Genomic DNA, 13352 nt, shown 5'->3' with positions numbered 1-13352 from the left:
TGAGTCTAGGTGCAGAACTCCAAGATGATAGCTGCATAGAAAGGTATGGAGTATCCAGTGTGTAGACCAGGAGACCCTGGGCCATTCTGTCCCTTCAGAACTTCTTTTAGAAGCCCAGGCAGCAAGGCCGTCTGCCAGTGGTGGGATCCTTTCCCTTGGAGGAAGTTTGTTCTTAGTCATGACACTTTGCTCACAAGAAAAAGCCCAGGATGGGGAAGGGCTAGCATTCTCGAAGGATTTTCATCAAGCGATATGCTCACTTCTTTTCTCCAGTTGTGTCCTGGGTCCCATCGAAGCCATCCCCAGTGATTCTGACACTGCACTAAACTCTCTGCACACTTTCACTATGCACTGGGATGCTCTCCCCTGTGTTACTCCATTGCACGCCCTACTACTGTGAAAGTGGGTGGTGGGGGTGGCCGTTCAAATCCAACCATTGCTGCAACTCTGTAGCTGTGTGCCCTTGGGCCCTTCCCCTCGCTGAATCCCTTTTCCTTTCCTGCTAAAGTGAAGACACACTACCCTGTTTCCCCCACAGCATCACCACGTGAAGCAGTGAACTTCATTAGAGCTCACTTAGAATTGGTTGGGCCCGTCCGCTGGGCTCATGCGCACAACTGTGTAGCCTATCCTGCTTGTACAGCTGGCGCTTAGCTGGAACTTCGGAGCACACCTCGTCCTCCGGTGGCTGTGGGTTCTCTCAGAAGCCACTCTCTTGTCCTCTGCGGTCCCGCAGCTGGCTGGCCCTGCCTGAGGCCCGTCATTAGCCTTGGTCACAGTACCCTCATTATTGAAGGAGAAAATCACTCCTGCACTGCTTGGGGACTGTGAAATGGAAGCTGGGCACTTACTGAAGTGGGGGATGGGGAGAGTTCTCAGCACAGCCTGACCCTCCTGCCTTCTCCTGTCCTCCTCCTCACTGTTCCTCTTGCACAGGCTATGAAGAGTCGGGCTGTCTTTCCCCAGCTTTCCCGAAAGCCCATACTAGATGCAGTGGTCTCCTTCGGTAGTCTTTAAGGCTTTCACCCGATCTTTTGTTTTAAACTAATTGAAATTTCTACTGTAATTGTGATTTCTTTTTTTCTTTTTGGGGGGGGGTGTGGGATGGAGTGGGGACAGCTTGGGTGAGTGAACCTTGCTGTTACTATTAAAAAGGGACAAAAGTCCTTCAGTTCCACAAAGCTCCACTTTGAAACAGGTTGCCAAAAGATGGCAACCTAAAGCACTCTGGCTACCATACGTGAGTTATTGTTTTCCTGCCAATGAGTGTAGAATGTGCTGTGGCTTTAATTATTCACATTTCCACACAATTAATTATACTAAAACACACAGACATGCAAATAATAGGTTCCCTGTAAACGTTCGAGGGCCACCAGAACGAACCGGATTTGTGACTGATGTGACTGAGGGCGATGGAACCGTGCCCTCATTTCGGAAGTTTTGAAATTGATGGTGGTGCTCCGGCTTCCCCGTTCCCTCCCTCAGGAGTTAGTCTCTGCCTTGACTCCTAGAAAACCTTCATTCTTTTAACTTTTGATACAAGGCCTCATGTAGCCCAGGCTGGCCTCTACCTCACTCAGTATCTGAAAATGACCCTGATCCCTTGAACCCCTGCCTCTACCCTCCAAGTGCGGGGATTGCAGACACATAGTCCCACACCTAGTGCCCTATAAAAAGCCTGGTCATGCAGAGCAGGCTAAGAGAAAGGGAGGACATGGGTTGTGTTCGTGACGTTTACATTGATGTCACCAAACACCTGGTAGGGAGCGAACAAAAAAACATGGCTCTGTGTATGTGGGCATGTGTGTGCGTCTGTGTCTGTGTATGTAGGCATGTGTGTGTGTGTCTGTCTCTGTGTGTGTCTGTCTCTGTCTGTGCATATGCACTTAGAATAAAATAATTTTGGGTAGCTGGAATACCATACTTGGACTCAAAGTTCAAGTCCCACCTTTGTTATTAACACACCGATGGCAGAGAAGACATTGCTGAAATGGATCTGTATCTTTTCCTTCGACTGTAAACTGGAAGGGGAACCTGGGGACTGTACACAAAGCAGGCTGGACTAAATGGCATGATCATTACAATGTCTGTTTTCCTCCTTAGTGGCCATCACAAGAGCAGAATCCTGAGCCAACCCCATAAACACTGGTGTCCACCTTATATTCCCTCTCCTGTCCCCTCCTTCCCCTCCTTCCTGTCCCCTCCTTCCCCTCCTCTCCTGTCCCTTCCCCCCTTCCTCTCCCCTCCTTCCCCATTCTCTCCCATCCCTTCCCTTTCCTCTCTCCTCTTTCCTTTTCTGGTAGAGATGTCACTAGAACCCAGGCCTCATTGTCCCACCGCTAAGAATGTCCCCAAGTCCCTTACCTGTTTGTGCTCATGACAAAGCTCCCATTTATTAAGCCATTTATACTTGTCTAAAGCATTACACTAGGCATTTTTCATCATTTCCTTACGAGGCAAGTGGCAATAACCATATTTCATGTTGAGCTGAAGCTTCTAGTAGTTGACCAACTTGCCCAAGGGCACGAAGCCAATCAGTTGAGCTGTTTCAACCCCTCGCTCCAAAGGCTCTGGGCTACTTGCACTTGAGAAGTGCACCTGGACCTCCTTAGAGTTGGAATGTGGGGGAGCAGTGTGGAGCAGCTCCCCTACCCTGCTAATGGCTTTGTTTTGACTGAATTTCAAGTACATAGAAAAAATTACCATTAACATACTGAGAACCCCCACGTGGGATTCATGCAACTGCTTTGGAAGAGTTAATGGAGAAGGAAGAAAGTGTGGTCAGAGGAGTAGGAGGGAAACCGAGGCATGCGTGTGGTTGCTCAAGCAGAGATGGGCCATTGAGTCAGAAAGGTCAAGGGTTAGCTACCAGCTACCAGTGGGAGTAAATGACTTGGCACGACTTTGGAGCTATTCTGCAGAGAATTGGGGACGGAATCGAAGAAGGACCAGGGATAGGAGGCTGACCTGTTTGGACGGCAAACCTTGAATCTGTGGTGTGACCACTGTTGTCCTAGTGGCCACCAGACCCTGAAGTTAAGAAGTAAAAAGAGTAGATAGGACATTTGAGTCAAGGTAGGCTTTTGACCAGGTAAATATGAGGGATCCTAGTGAATGGTCTTGAGGCCCAAAGGGAGTCAGGAGGGTCCAGTAGATGGGAATAAGTATAGAGGTCAGTAGACTGGAGGGTCCTAGGAAGTAGGGCACCAGGGACGTCGTGAACAGGGTGATCCTGCCGGAAGTGTCAGTGGCTGTATCGGCTGGACTCCCTGGTTCTAAGGACACCAGGGTTTGGTGTGTGGCCACTGATGTGGCTGCTCCTGGGATGGAGGGGACAGTGGTTCAGGTCTATAGAAAGGACCAGCACTTCAAAGGGGCCACTTCTCTGCCAGAGCAGAATAAACAGCAGGCAGGTAGCACCTTGGGGAGTCAGGAGGAGGAGGTGTCTGCTAAATGGCTTCCTGTTTCCTCCAAATACAGGAAGGCAGCAAAATCATCATCCATAACAGAGTTGGGTTAAGGGAAGGGGAAAAGGTCCAAGGGGCATATGGAAGGCATGAGAGGGCCTCTGAGTAGCAAGAGCTGGTGAACTAAGAGAGCAGGGTGGTTGAGAACGTCCCTGGAAGCATTTGAGGTTGGTAATGATCTTACGGAAACGACAGCTTTCCCTCTCCTGTGATTTTCTTTTCTTTTATTTTTCTTCCTGTCAAAGCTCAGTTTTGTGGAGAATACTGGCGAGACGATCCACAATTGATGTCTCTCCCAGGCAACTGATTAGAGGAGAGAGAAGAGAGACTTGGCATTTGCAGAAACATGATCATAACGGTAGACCTTGGGGTCTAAGCTGGGTTAGGATGGAAGGGACACCAGGAAAACGGAAGAGACCCCGGCAGTTGCCATGGGCCCGATATAAGCTCCCAGAATTGGCAGACATTCTCAGGAAGAAGTGGCAGCAGAAGGAACAAAGTGTTTGCTGCAGAAGACATCAGAAGCAGGGCTTGGAGAGAAGAAGAAAGGCTTCTGTTAGGCAGGAGGCTTCCGAAGATGTTGCACTACAATGGGATTTTTTTTTTTTTTTTACCTTTGAATGGGTAGTAGGAGGCCAGGTGTAATTGCGCATGCCTGCATGTCTCACACTGGGGAAGTTAAGGCAAGAGACCACAAGTTCCAGGTCAGCCTAGGCTCCCATAACAAGACCTTGTCAAAAAAAACAAAAAAAGTAACTCGTGTGAGGTGGGAATTGTGTTCAGGGATGGAGGGAGGTCAGCCGTAGGAGTAGCAAGAGCAGGCAGCCTGAATCGAGGTAGCAATCAGATTTCAGGAGGAGCTAGAAGCTATAGAGATGGGGCGTTTGCACTGCACACCGCTTGCTCTTGAATTGGTTCCCTGCTTTGCAGTCATACTATTTCAAGTCTAGAATTGGCTGTGGGTCCAGGTGGTCCTTTTTCCAGCCACATAGCACAGTGATGTCCCAAGGAAAGAGTGGGAACCCCAGAAATGGGCAGAAGTCTCTGGAGAAGAGGCTAGACAGGAAATTGCAAATAAGAAAATGGGAAGATGCATTCATTCATTGATCCAGACACTGAGAAGCTGTCATTTGGCCAGCCCATCTGGGTCACAGCGAGGAGCTCTCCATCCTCTGGTGGGATCCCTGGAGCTGGCTGCTCAGAGGGAAGGTGTCTGTCTGTCTGGCACATCCCCTGCCTGACCTTGCCTAGACAGGAAAAGCAGCTGAGATTCCATCCTGAACCAGTCTTAAGGTACTTGGTGCTATCTGCAGACTGTAATATTTTAATTAAACCCCTCCAAGCCCTTAAAGTGGTAAATGCTTTTTGACCTATTCTCTCTAATTACCTTCGGCATATTTTAACACACTGCAAATACCATCTAATTCTTAGACACAAGCACAGGATAAATCGAGTCTTTTGGCAGCAAAATCAGACTTCCCAAAAAGATGTGGGAGATGCTGCCAGGGAAGCTGGGTGAGGATGCTCTACAGGGCTAGAGCACTGAATCCTCAGGTCCTCTTTGTAAAGGTGGGCATCATATCAGACAGAAGAGCCTATGTAGAGAAGCTCCCTGGGCTCCCTGGAAGGTGGCACAGTCAGTAAGGTGTTTGTCACACAAGTGTGAGGACCTGAGTTCAATGCCCCAGAACCAATGTGGAAAAAAAAAGAAAAGAAAAGAAAAAACAAACAAAGCCATGTGTAGCAGCATGTACCTGTAATCCCAACACTAAAGAGGCAGAACAAGTAGGGAGCTGGAACTTGCTGGTCAGCCAGCGTAGCTAAATTGGCAAGCTGTAGACACGGTAAGAGATTCTCTCTCAAAAACTAAGGTGGGAAGTGATTGAATAAGACACCCACGTACTCCTGAATGAATGTCTTTAGAGACCACATAGAAACTTCAAGAAAAATTAGACTAGCACTCTGTAATTTGGGAGGTAATCCTGACTGTAGAGAAAGGAAGTGAGTGTGACATTGAGTCTGGCAGACCCGGGACCTGAGAATGTCCCTAGCACAGGGTTCTCCTGTCTGTGTCACTGAGTCCGGCAGACCCGGGACCCCTTCGTTGGATCCTGAGACTGTCCCTAGCACAGTCTGTCATCAAGTATAATTTCACACCAGAACTCACTGAGATGCTATCACCTGCTCCACTTGGAAGAGAAAGAGTCAGGGACAGAGAAGGGTTTCTCAGTCCTTCAGGCCTGAACAGCCAGATTTAGACTGGAAAGGCTAAGTTGTTGAGACCCCAGGGTTGGCCTGTCCTCATCTGTGCCATCCTCCCCAAGTGTGACCACAAAATGAGAGGAGCAATTGGACACATAGGAGAGCATGGGGACTGGGGTGTCAAAACCCAATTCAGGCTGGGGAGAAGGCTCATTGGATAAGCTGGTTGTCGCACAAATGTGAGGACCCATGTAAAAGCTGGGTGTGGCAGTGCACACCTGTAACCCAGTGCTAGGGGTTTCCGGGGGCTTGCTGGCCAGCCAGCCTAGCCAAATCAGTGAGCTCTGGGTTCCGAGGAGTTGAGAGACTCGGTCTCAAAAACTAAGCTGGAAAGCAATGAAGAAATATGCCCAGCATTGACTTCTGGTCTGTGCACACCCAGGAACCTTCACACATGCACACAGAATAAACTCGATCCATATTTAACTCAGTTGTTGTGGGGGACACACCAGTGCTGACCCAGAGCCCCTCAAAACAGCCCTGTAACTATGCCTGCTGTGGTCATATGTGAAGGCTTTCAGGTTCTCACGTAGGCCTCCAGCTCTGGTTGTGGTCCTTGAGAGAGGCGGAGCCCTGCTGACATTTTTTTCTCAGCCCAGATTCTGGCTGGCCCATAAAAAATGTTGGAACTAATGAGCGTGGAAATCAACGCACACAATGAGTAGCAATTCATTACACTTGGGAGGGGGCCTTGGGTCCAGCTTCTCAGACCCCTCAGGGAGGGGCTCCCCGGGAAAGCCTGAAGCTTTGTCATGCCTGGCTCCACACAGAGGAGCTTCCAGAAGCTTGAGGTCATCAACCAAAAGCAATCCTGACAGCACGTCCATTTCACATGCTTAGGCCTGTTGAGTTTGCATACTCTGTCTTTACTGTTAGGCGCTCGGCCTACAATTGGGATGAATCGCCATGTGGGCGATGACAGCCCAGGCTCATGGAGCCCTTTATTAAAATAGCTGTGTGCTAACGTTGAAAAATGGGGTGGCTAGGACTCCGGGCACATGGTTTTAAAAGGCAGCCAACACCTAGACCCAATGTGGAACCTTAAATGAGATCAATCACCCCTTAATCTAATTAGTTTCGAAGCTATTTTAAAGAGCTTAATTAGATTAAGCCGTGATTGATAACACTTTATATCTACTTGAGGAGAGCACTTCTAATTCACCTTGAGTCTTTACGCTTCCAGTCAAAAGCCTGTTCCAAGGCCTGGGCTGAGTAGGGAATGGATGAGAGGAGCAACAGGCTGCCTCTGAAGCCACTCTGGTGCCTGGAGCTGGACCGAGTCGGGTCTTTTGGTAGAGTCCCTGGGCACAGACATGCTGAGCCCAGTAGGGTGGCCCTCACTAGGACATCCTGAGATCCTAGTTCAGGAAGCCTGCAAGGCGCTAGAGGAAAGGACTGAAGTCAGGCTCCTAGGCATGCACTCTACGGGCTCAGTGCAGCACATCACTGGTTTGGAGAAGTAAGCCACAAGAAGGAATGGCACAGGATACTCGGCACGTCCCTAGGTGCCTGTGGCCCATCCAGACCTGCTCTGCATACTCTCTAGGGAGGTGGAGCTGGGGAGGAAGAATAGACTTCAGGAGAGTGCTGAGCCTACCTTGGCAGTTCATCACTGCCCATAAGACAGTGCTCTAGGCACTGTGGCGTCCTTTGAGCATGCTGGGAAAGGTGGGCATGGGTTCTGGAAGGAGGTGGATACTGGGTAGGATCTGTCCAGGTGGCATCGCTTCCAGGCTGTGCATGGGAGATGGGAAGGGCTGTATCTGCTCTAAACTGAAATGTCTGTCTTATCTCCTCTCCACAGCCCGTATGTGTGATGCCCACCTCCGAGGCCCCTCAGGCATCATTACTTCCCCCAACTTCCCCATTCAGTATGATAACAACGCGCACTGTGTGTGGATCATCACAGCGCTCAACCCTGCTAAGGTAAGGCTCCCACAGTGGGGAATCAGGGTCCTGTGGGCAGGTGCAGGTTAGGGACAGATTGCCTACAAGGGAGTGCCAACCCACCATCCTCCAGGTGGTAACTTCTCTGCAGAGAGCCTCCATTTGCTTTTATTGAATTTAAGAAAACTTGGTAAGCCATAAGGAAGATATAAATAACATTAATCCAAGAAACACTGAGTATCCCTGTCCCAGCATAAGAAGCAGAAAAGAAATCAGCCATCTTGATGGTGCTCCACCCAGACCAACCATCTCCCAACCTGAGCACCTTCAGACACAGCCATGGCCTGAAGTGTATTTGTTATTCTTGAGCATGCTTGTTTATTACACTCAACTTTGTGTCCCTAGAGTACAAAGCTTCATGTGCCGGCATTTGAACTGCGCATGAGTGGAATCTTGTTTTTTAATGAACTTCCCTCACCATTTTTCTAGGTTGTGTGCAGTCTTACTCTCTGCCATCCAAAACCTTTCATGTATTCATTTCTGTCATACGGGAGGGCTTTGTTGTTGTTGTTGTTGTTTGGGGTTTTTGGTTTTTTACAATTTCAAGTATTTTTGTTATCTTTTAAAACTGTAACAGTCTTGCCAGGGTCCACAGTAGCCTGTCTGGATCATTTGAATTCTGTCTGATTTGCTGATATGGAGTCCTTTGGTCCATGAATATGGTATACCTTTGTATTTGCTTAGGGTTTCATTAATGACTCTCAATAAATTTGTCTCTATTAAAACTCTTACTCATTTCTTGATATATTTGCTCCTAAATACTATCTATATATAGTATTTATATATATAAATCTATCTATCTATATATAGTATATATATATCTTATGTCTCATTAATATAACAGTATGATTCGTATGAACATAAATCATGACTCTCAAAATCCATCACTACATGTTTCTTGATGCTCATTCAAAAATGTAGTCAGTTTTTGTACTTTGATTTTCTTTATAAAGAATAAATATCTTGAGATTGTTTATCTGAGATTTCCTTGGCACCGTGTTTATAGGCAGTTGACATCTGCAAAGAATGACGGTTTCGTCTCTTCCTATCCCATCCATTTAACATTGGTGATGGTGGTGGATTGATGTTGAGTGGAATCTGTTTCTTCTCTGTTCTGTGTGCTGTTTCCTGGAGAATGTTTCTTTTTAATATAGAAAGTCTCCTTTGGGGCTTGGGGGAGTATCTTTTCTATCCTAGTTCACCAAGGCTTTTTTATTGAGGATGGATGTTGAATTTTTATCAAACAGCATCCCACACCAGTCATACCATCTTTGTTCTGCTCCTTGATTCTCACCCTGTAGCGAATTGCGTTTGATGGTTCTCGTGACATTACCGGCCTCATTCCTAGGTCCTCTACTCACCACTTAGTGTGGACACTGTCATACTCATCCATCTTTAATTTAATAATAATTTAATATTATTTAATAGTGTGTTTCTGTTTTGTGAGGTCTGGTCTTTTATTTTATCTTTGCCAGAAGTTTGCATCAAAAAAAAAAAAATGCTGGCTTCATAAAATAGTTTGAAAAGTGTTTCCCTCTGCCTCCTGGGATTGTCAGGGGAAAATTGCAATAACTTTTGCCTTCAAAGTTTCGTGGGCTTTTTCAGCCAAAATGTCTGGATCTGGTGTTGGGGGATTAGACTCCAGGTTCAATATCTGTAATGACTAAAGAGTAATCTAGGTCAGTTGTTTCTGTCTTGAGTTCATTTAACTAAAAGTTCAAACATATTATAAAAGTATTCTGTGCACAGTTATGCTTACTGATATCTGCTAATATTGTGCTTTTTTGTTATTTTTTCTTTTTGATTTACATCTTTAAAAAACTCAGTATTGTCAAAAGCTCCATACCTGCTGATCTCTCCAAAGAACCGAGTTTGATTTTGTTGCCATGCCTTTAAAAACATTTTGTTTCATCCGTTTCTGTTCTTCATATTTTCTTACCTTCTGTGTATTCAGTTTTATTTTATTTTTCATCTAACATTTTATTCTTCCTGCTTAATCCATTATTTTCTATCTTACTTCAGCATCTAAAGCTACAAATATTTCTCTGAGGATTATTTTTACTATACTTCTACAAATTTAAATGAACAACACACATACACACATTTGGAGAGAGTGCACAGTTCCAACATTTAGTTCTGATAGTCCCTAGGTTTTGATTTATTTTTAAGATTTATTTATTTATATTTTATATTTGGATATTTCATCTCTCTCTCTCTCTCTCTCTCTCTCTCTCTCTCTCTGTGTGTGTGTGTGTGTGTGTGTGTGTGTGTGTGCGTGCATGTGCGCCTGGCATCTGAGGAAGTCAGTGTTGGGGGGGTGCTTGTAGGTTCCTGGCTACATAGACCTGAAATAATCACACAGAAACTGCATTAATTAAATCGCTGCTTGGCCCATTAGCTCTAGCTTCTTATTGGCTAACTCTTATATTAATTTAACTCATTTCTATTAATCTCTGTATCCCCATGTGGTAGTGGTTTACCAGCTAAATTTCTGTCTGGCTCCAGCTGGGCTACATAGCTTCTCTCTCCCTCTGCCTTTCTTCTCCCAACATCCAGTTTAGTTTTTCCTGCCTAGTTCTGCTCTACCTTATCACGGGCTCAAGACAGTTTTTTTATTCATTAACCAATAAAAGCAACACACGGAAAGAAGGACCTTCCACACCAGGTCAGAAGTTGGTATTAGATCCCCTGGAACTGAAGTCACCATGTAGGTGCTGGGAACCAAACCCAGGTCTCCTGCCAGTACAGCAAGTGCTCTTAACCTCTGAACAACCACCACCACCCCTTTTAAATTTCTTTTCTAACTTTGGCACTAAAGAATGAACCCAGGGCCTCACACATGCTAAGCAAATGCTCTTCCACTGGTCTCCACCCCTAGCCCTGTTCTGAGTATCTTCCATTTTCCATGATTGTTTCATCTTTCAATCATGAGTTATTTAGAAGTATATCTGGATTCTTAAACAATGAAAATCTTCTGGTTATAAAGTGACTGGTTATAAAGTCTATGTTTAGGGAAAACTATATATTGAATCACTTGAAATCAATTGAGATGTATTTTCTGGGTCAGAAGCAGTTGGTTTCAGCGTGTTCTATGGGTGCTTGAAGAAACACATGTGTTCTCACGGCACATTTGGCAGCTTTTGTGTTCTGATTTCTCCATCACATCAAGCTTGTTAGTTGTGTGTGTCTTACGTCTCAATTGACATTTTTTGCCTTCTTAATCAATGCCCTATGATGAAGAGATATTAAAATCCCCCACTGTGACTATGTCTGTCTGTTTTTCTCTCAAGTTCTGTCGATTTTTGTGCCCTGTATTTTGAGACTGTGTAATTAGAGACACAAGTTGAACATTGCACGTTTTCCTGGTAGATCAACTATTTCAAAAGAATTATGTAATGACTCTCTCTTGTTGGTAATTTTTTCCTTGACATTTCCCCACTCCCCACCCCCAGCAATTAGATCAAGTTTCTTATTATTCTATTCCATTACTTTCAACCTTTACTTGATACTTCTTGGTGTTTTGTGCATTGCTGGGTTTTTTTTTTTAAAACTAATAATCTTTTAACTAGAGAATTCAGACTATTTAATCGTATTATTTAATCATATAGTTCTGTCTATTAGAGTTCGCTTATAAAACTCTGACAATATGCATATGCATTTAATAAGTCCCAAGTTTTATAATCTCTTGTTTCCTTCTTCCCGAGAGGTCAGGGCTCTGAAAACACTGCACCTCGAGTGGCCGGGCTGTTCCCCGCTGCAGGGGTTTCCGAGTCACACCATGGCCTCCCACGCTCTGCCGCTTACTGTTTAATAAACCAGCACTGGTTCAGGCTTCTGGGTCAGGCTCCCCTGTGTGCTCACCGCCTCCCAATTTCCAGTCGCTTCCATCACGGTCCTACTCCGGAGAATTCCCTTCTTCCTGCCCCATCTCCTTGCTGTTGCAGCCACGTTCCCCTTGCCAGCAAGCTTTCTGAGTTCTTCTCTGTGTTGGGATGCTCTCTTTAGCGAGCTCTTAGGAGAAGACCCCCCCGACTTTGAGTCGACAGTTTCTCTGCGGGTGTATTTATCACTCTGCTGTATTCACTCTCAGTTTGTCATCACGTCTTTGCATGGTGCCATTTCTGTCTGCTTCCTGACCTCCTCCTCATCCTTGCTGCCCAACATCTCACTGCCCGTGACCTGCTATTGGCATCTCACACAGCTTCCTGTGAGTTCACCAAGCTTCTTGGATCTGTGGCTTGCGCCTCTCCTCCAGTCCTGGAAGTGTTTAGCTCTGTGTTTAGCCATTATCTTTCTCACTGTCACTTTGTCTTTATTGCCCCCCCCTTTTTTAAAGGGTTTGAAAAACGTTCATTTTCCAGCTGGGCAGTGGTGGCACACTCCTTTAATCCCAGCACTCAGGAGGCAGAGGCAGGTGGATCTCTGGGAGTTCGAGGCCAGCCTGGTCTACAAGAGCTAGTTTCAGGACAGGCCCCAAAGCTACAGAGAAACCCTGTATTGAAACCTCACCTCCCCCCTCCCCCAAAAAAGTTCACTTTTCTCTACATGTCTTCTGTTTCTTCAATTCACATTTTTCACCTCTCTTCTGGTCGCTTATTCTCTTCCTAGATGTTAAATTCACTCACCGAAGACCAGTTGTAAATAACATTCACTTGTGGAGCCATCCCTGGTCCTTTGTGACATGTTCTTGATCACATTTCCCCATCCTGGGATGCTGAGAACCTTCATCGGTTTCTAACGAAGCCTCTTTTGTATTCTGTGTCTGTTGGTATGAAGTCTGTACATTTGATATGGGGGTCAGTTTTCACCTCCCATGACTCCCAGAACCATGTTTCAAGCTCTGTTGTTTGACTTTTGACTATATGACTAGAATAGTCATAAACTTCAAGAATCATTTGAGACCAAGGCAGAATTTGCTTTCTTTTGTTTTGTTTTTGCATGGGGAGTTTGTATTGGCCTGTGCCTGGTGCTGGAGCTCCTCCAGTTATAACCCATTCAGATTTAAGTTTTCACCACAAAGGTTTCAAACTGCATAAGGAACATAAGAGTCCTATGCAAGGGTCCCTTGTCCTCACGGGCAGTCAGGGGAAGTCTTGCCTTCTTCTGTCAGTGTCAAGGGTTGAGCTTTGCAGCTTTCTGCTCTGCTCACAGGGCAGAGAGCCCAGGTGAGAACAGGCAGACTGATTTCTGGTTCACCCACAGACTGATTTCTAGTTAACCCCCCTGCTGCTTTACACAGGGGTGTCCCCACCTTGGGGAGCTCTGGCCTCCTGCTCCTGACCCTTCTTCAGAAGTTCCTAAATCCAAAGCTGCGCATCCCTAAATTTTAACAATGCACTCAAGGCCAAGGCTGACTGTGAGCACCAAGTCATTTTCGGGGGTCCCCATGCTTGCTCCAACAAAATGGCTGCACTCCAGGCAGGGGGCCTTAGATATCAGATCTTCATTTCCTAGAAGTTCTGCGGGGTAGCAGGTGTAATCAAGTTGCTAGAAGATCTGGCTTCTGCAGAGGACTCTACCAAGCTTGTAAACCCCCTACTGATCTTGTCCTTCCTTGCCCTTACCTCTCTGCATAAAAAGGAGCCCTCCAAGACTGCTGCCTGCTGGTCCTGCTCCTCCTTCTGTGAGGACACCATGCCTCTCTAGGACTCCATTTTAGAACCCCATTTATCTTAC

The 13352-nt window shown here is 46.1% G+C and overlaps 1 protein-coding gene across 1 annotated transcript in view; it reads left to right on the top strand.

Moving 5' to 3' along the window:
* Positions 1-13352, top strand: part of Csmd2 (CUB and Sushi multiple domains 2) — a 562459-nt gene that overhangs the window by 302520 nt on the left and 246587 nt on the right. Inside the window, exon 10 of the mRNA XM_085686610.2 lies at positions 7534-7655. Coding sequence (XP_085542736.1) covers positions 7534-7655 — 122 coding nt within the window. The remainder of the gene's footprint in view (positions 1-7533; positions 7656-13352) is intronic.

The sequence above is a fragment of the Myodes glareolus genome, chromosome 3, assembly GCF_982192425.1.
Source record: "Myodes glareolus chromosome 3, mMyoGla1.1, whole genome shotgun sequence".
Taxonomy (NCBI): Eukaryota; Metazoa; Chordata; class Mammalia; order Rodentia; family Cricetidae; genus Myodes; species Myodes glareolus.
The sequence above is the reverse complement of the archived record's forward strand: the minus strand, read 5'-3'. Positions and strand labels throughout refer to the sequence as shown.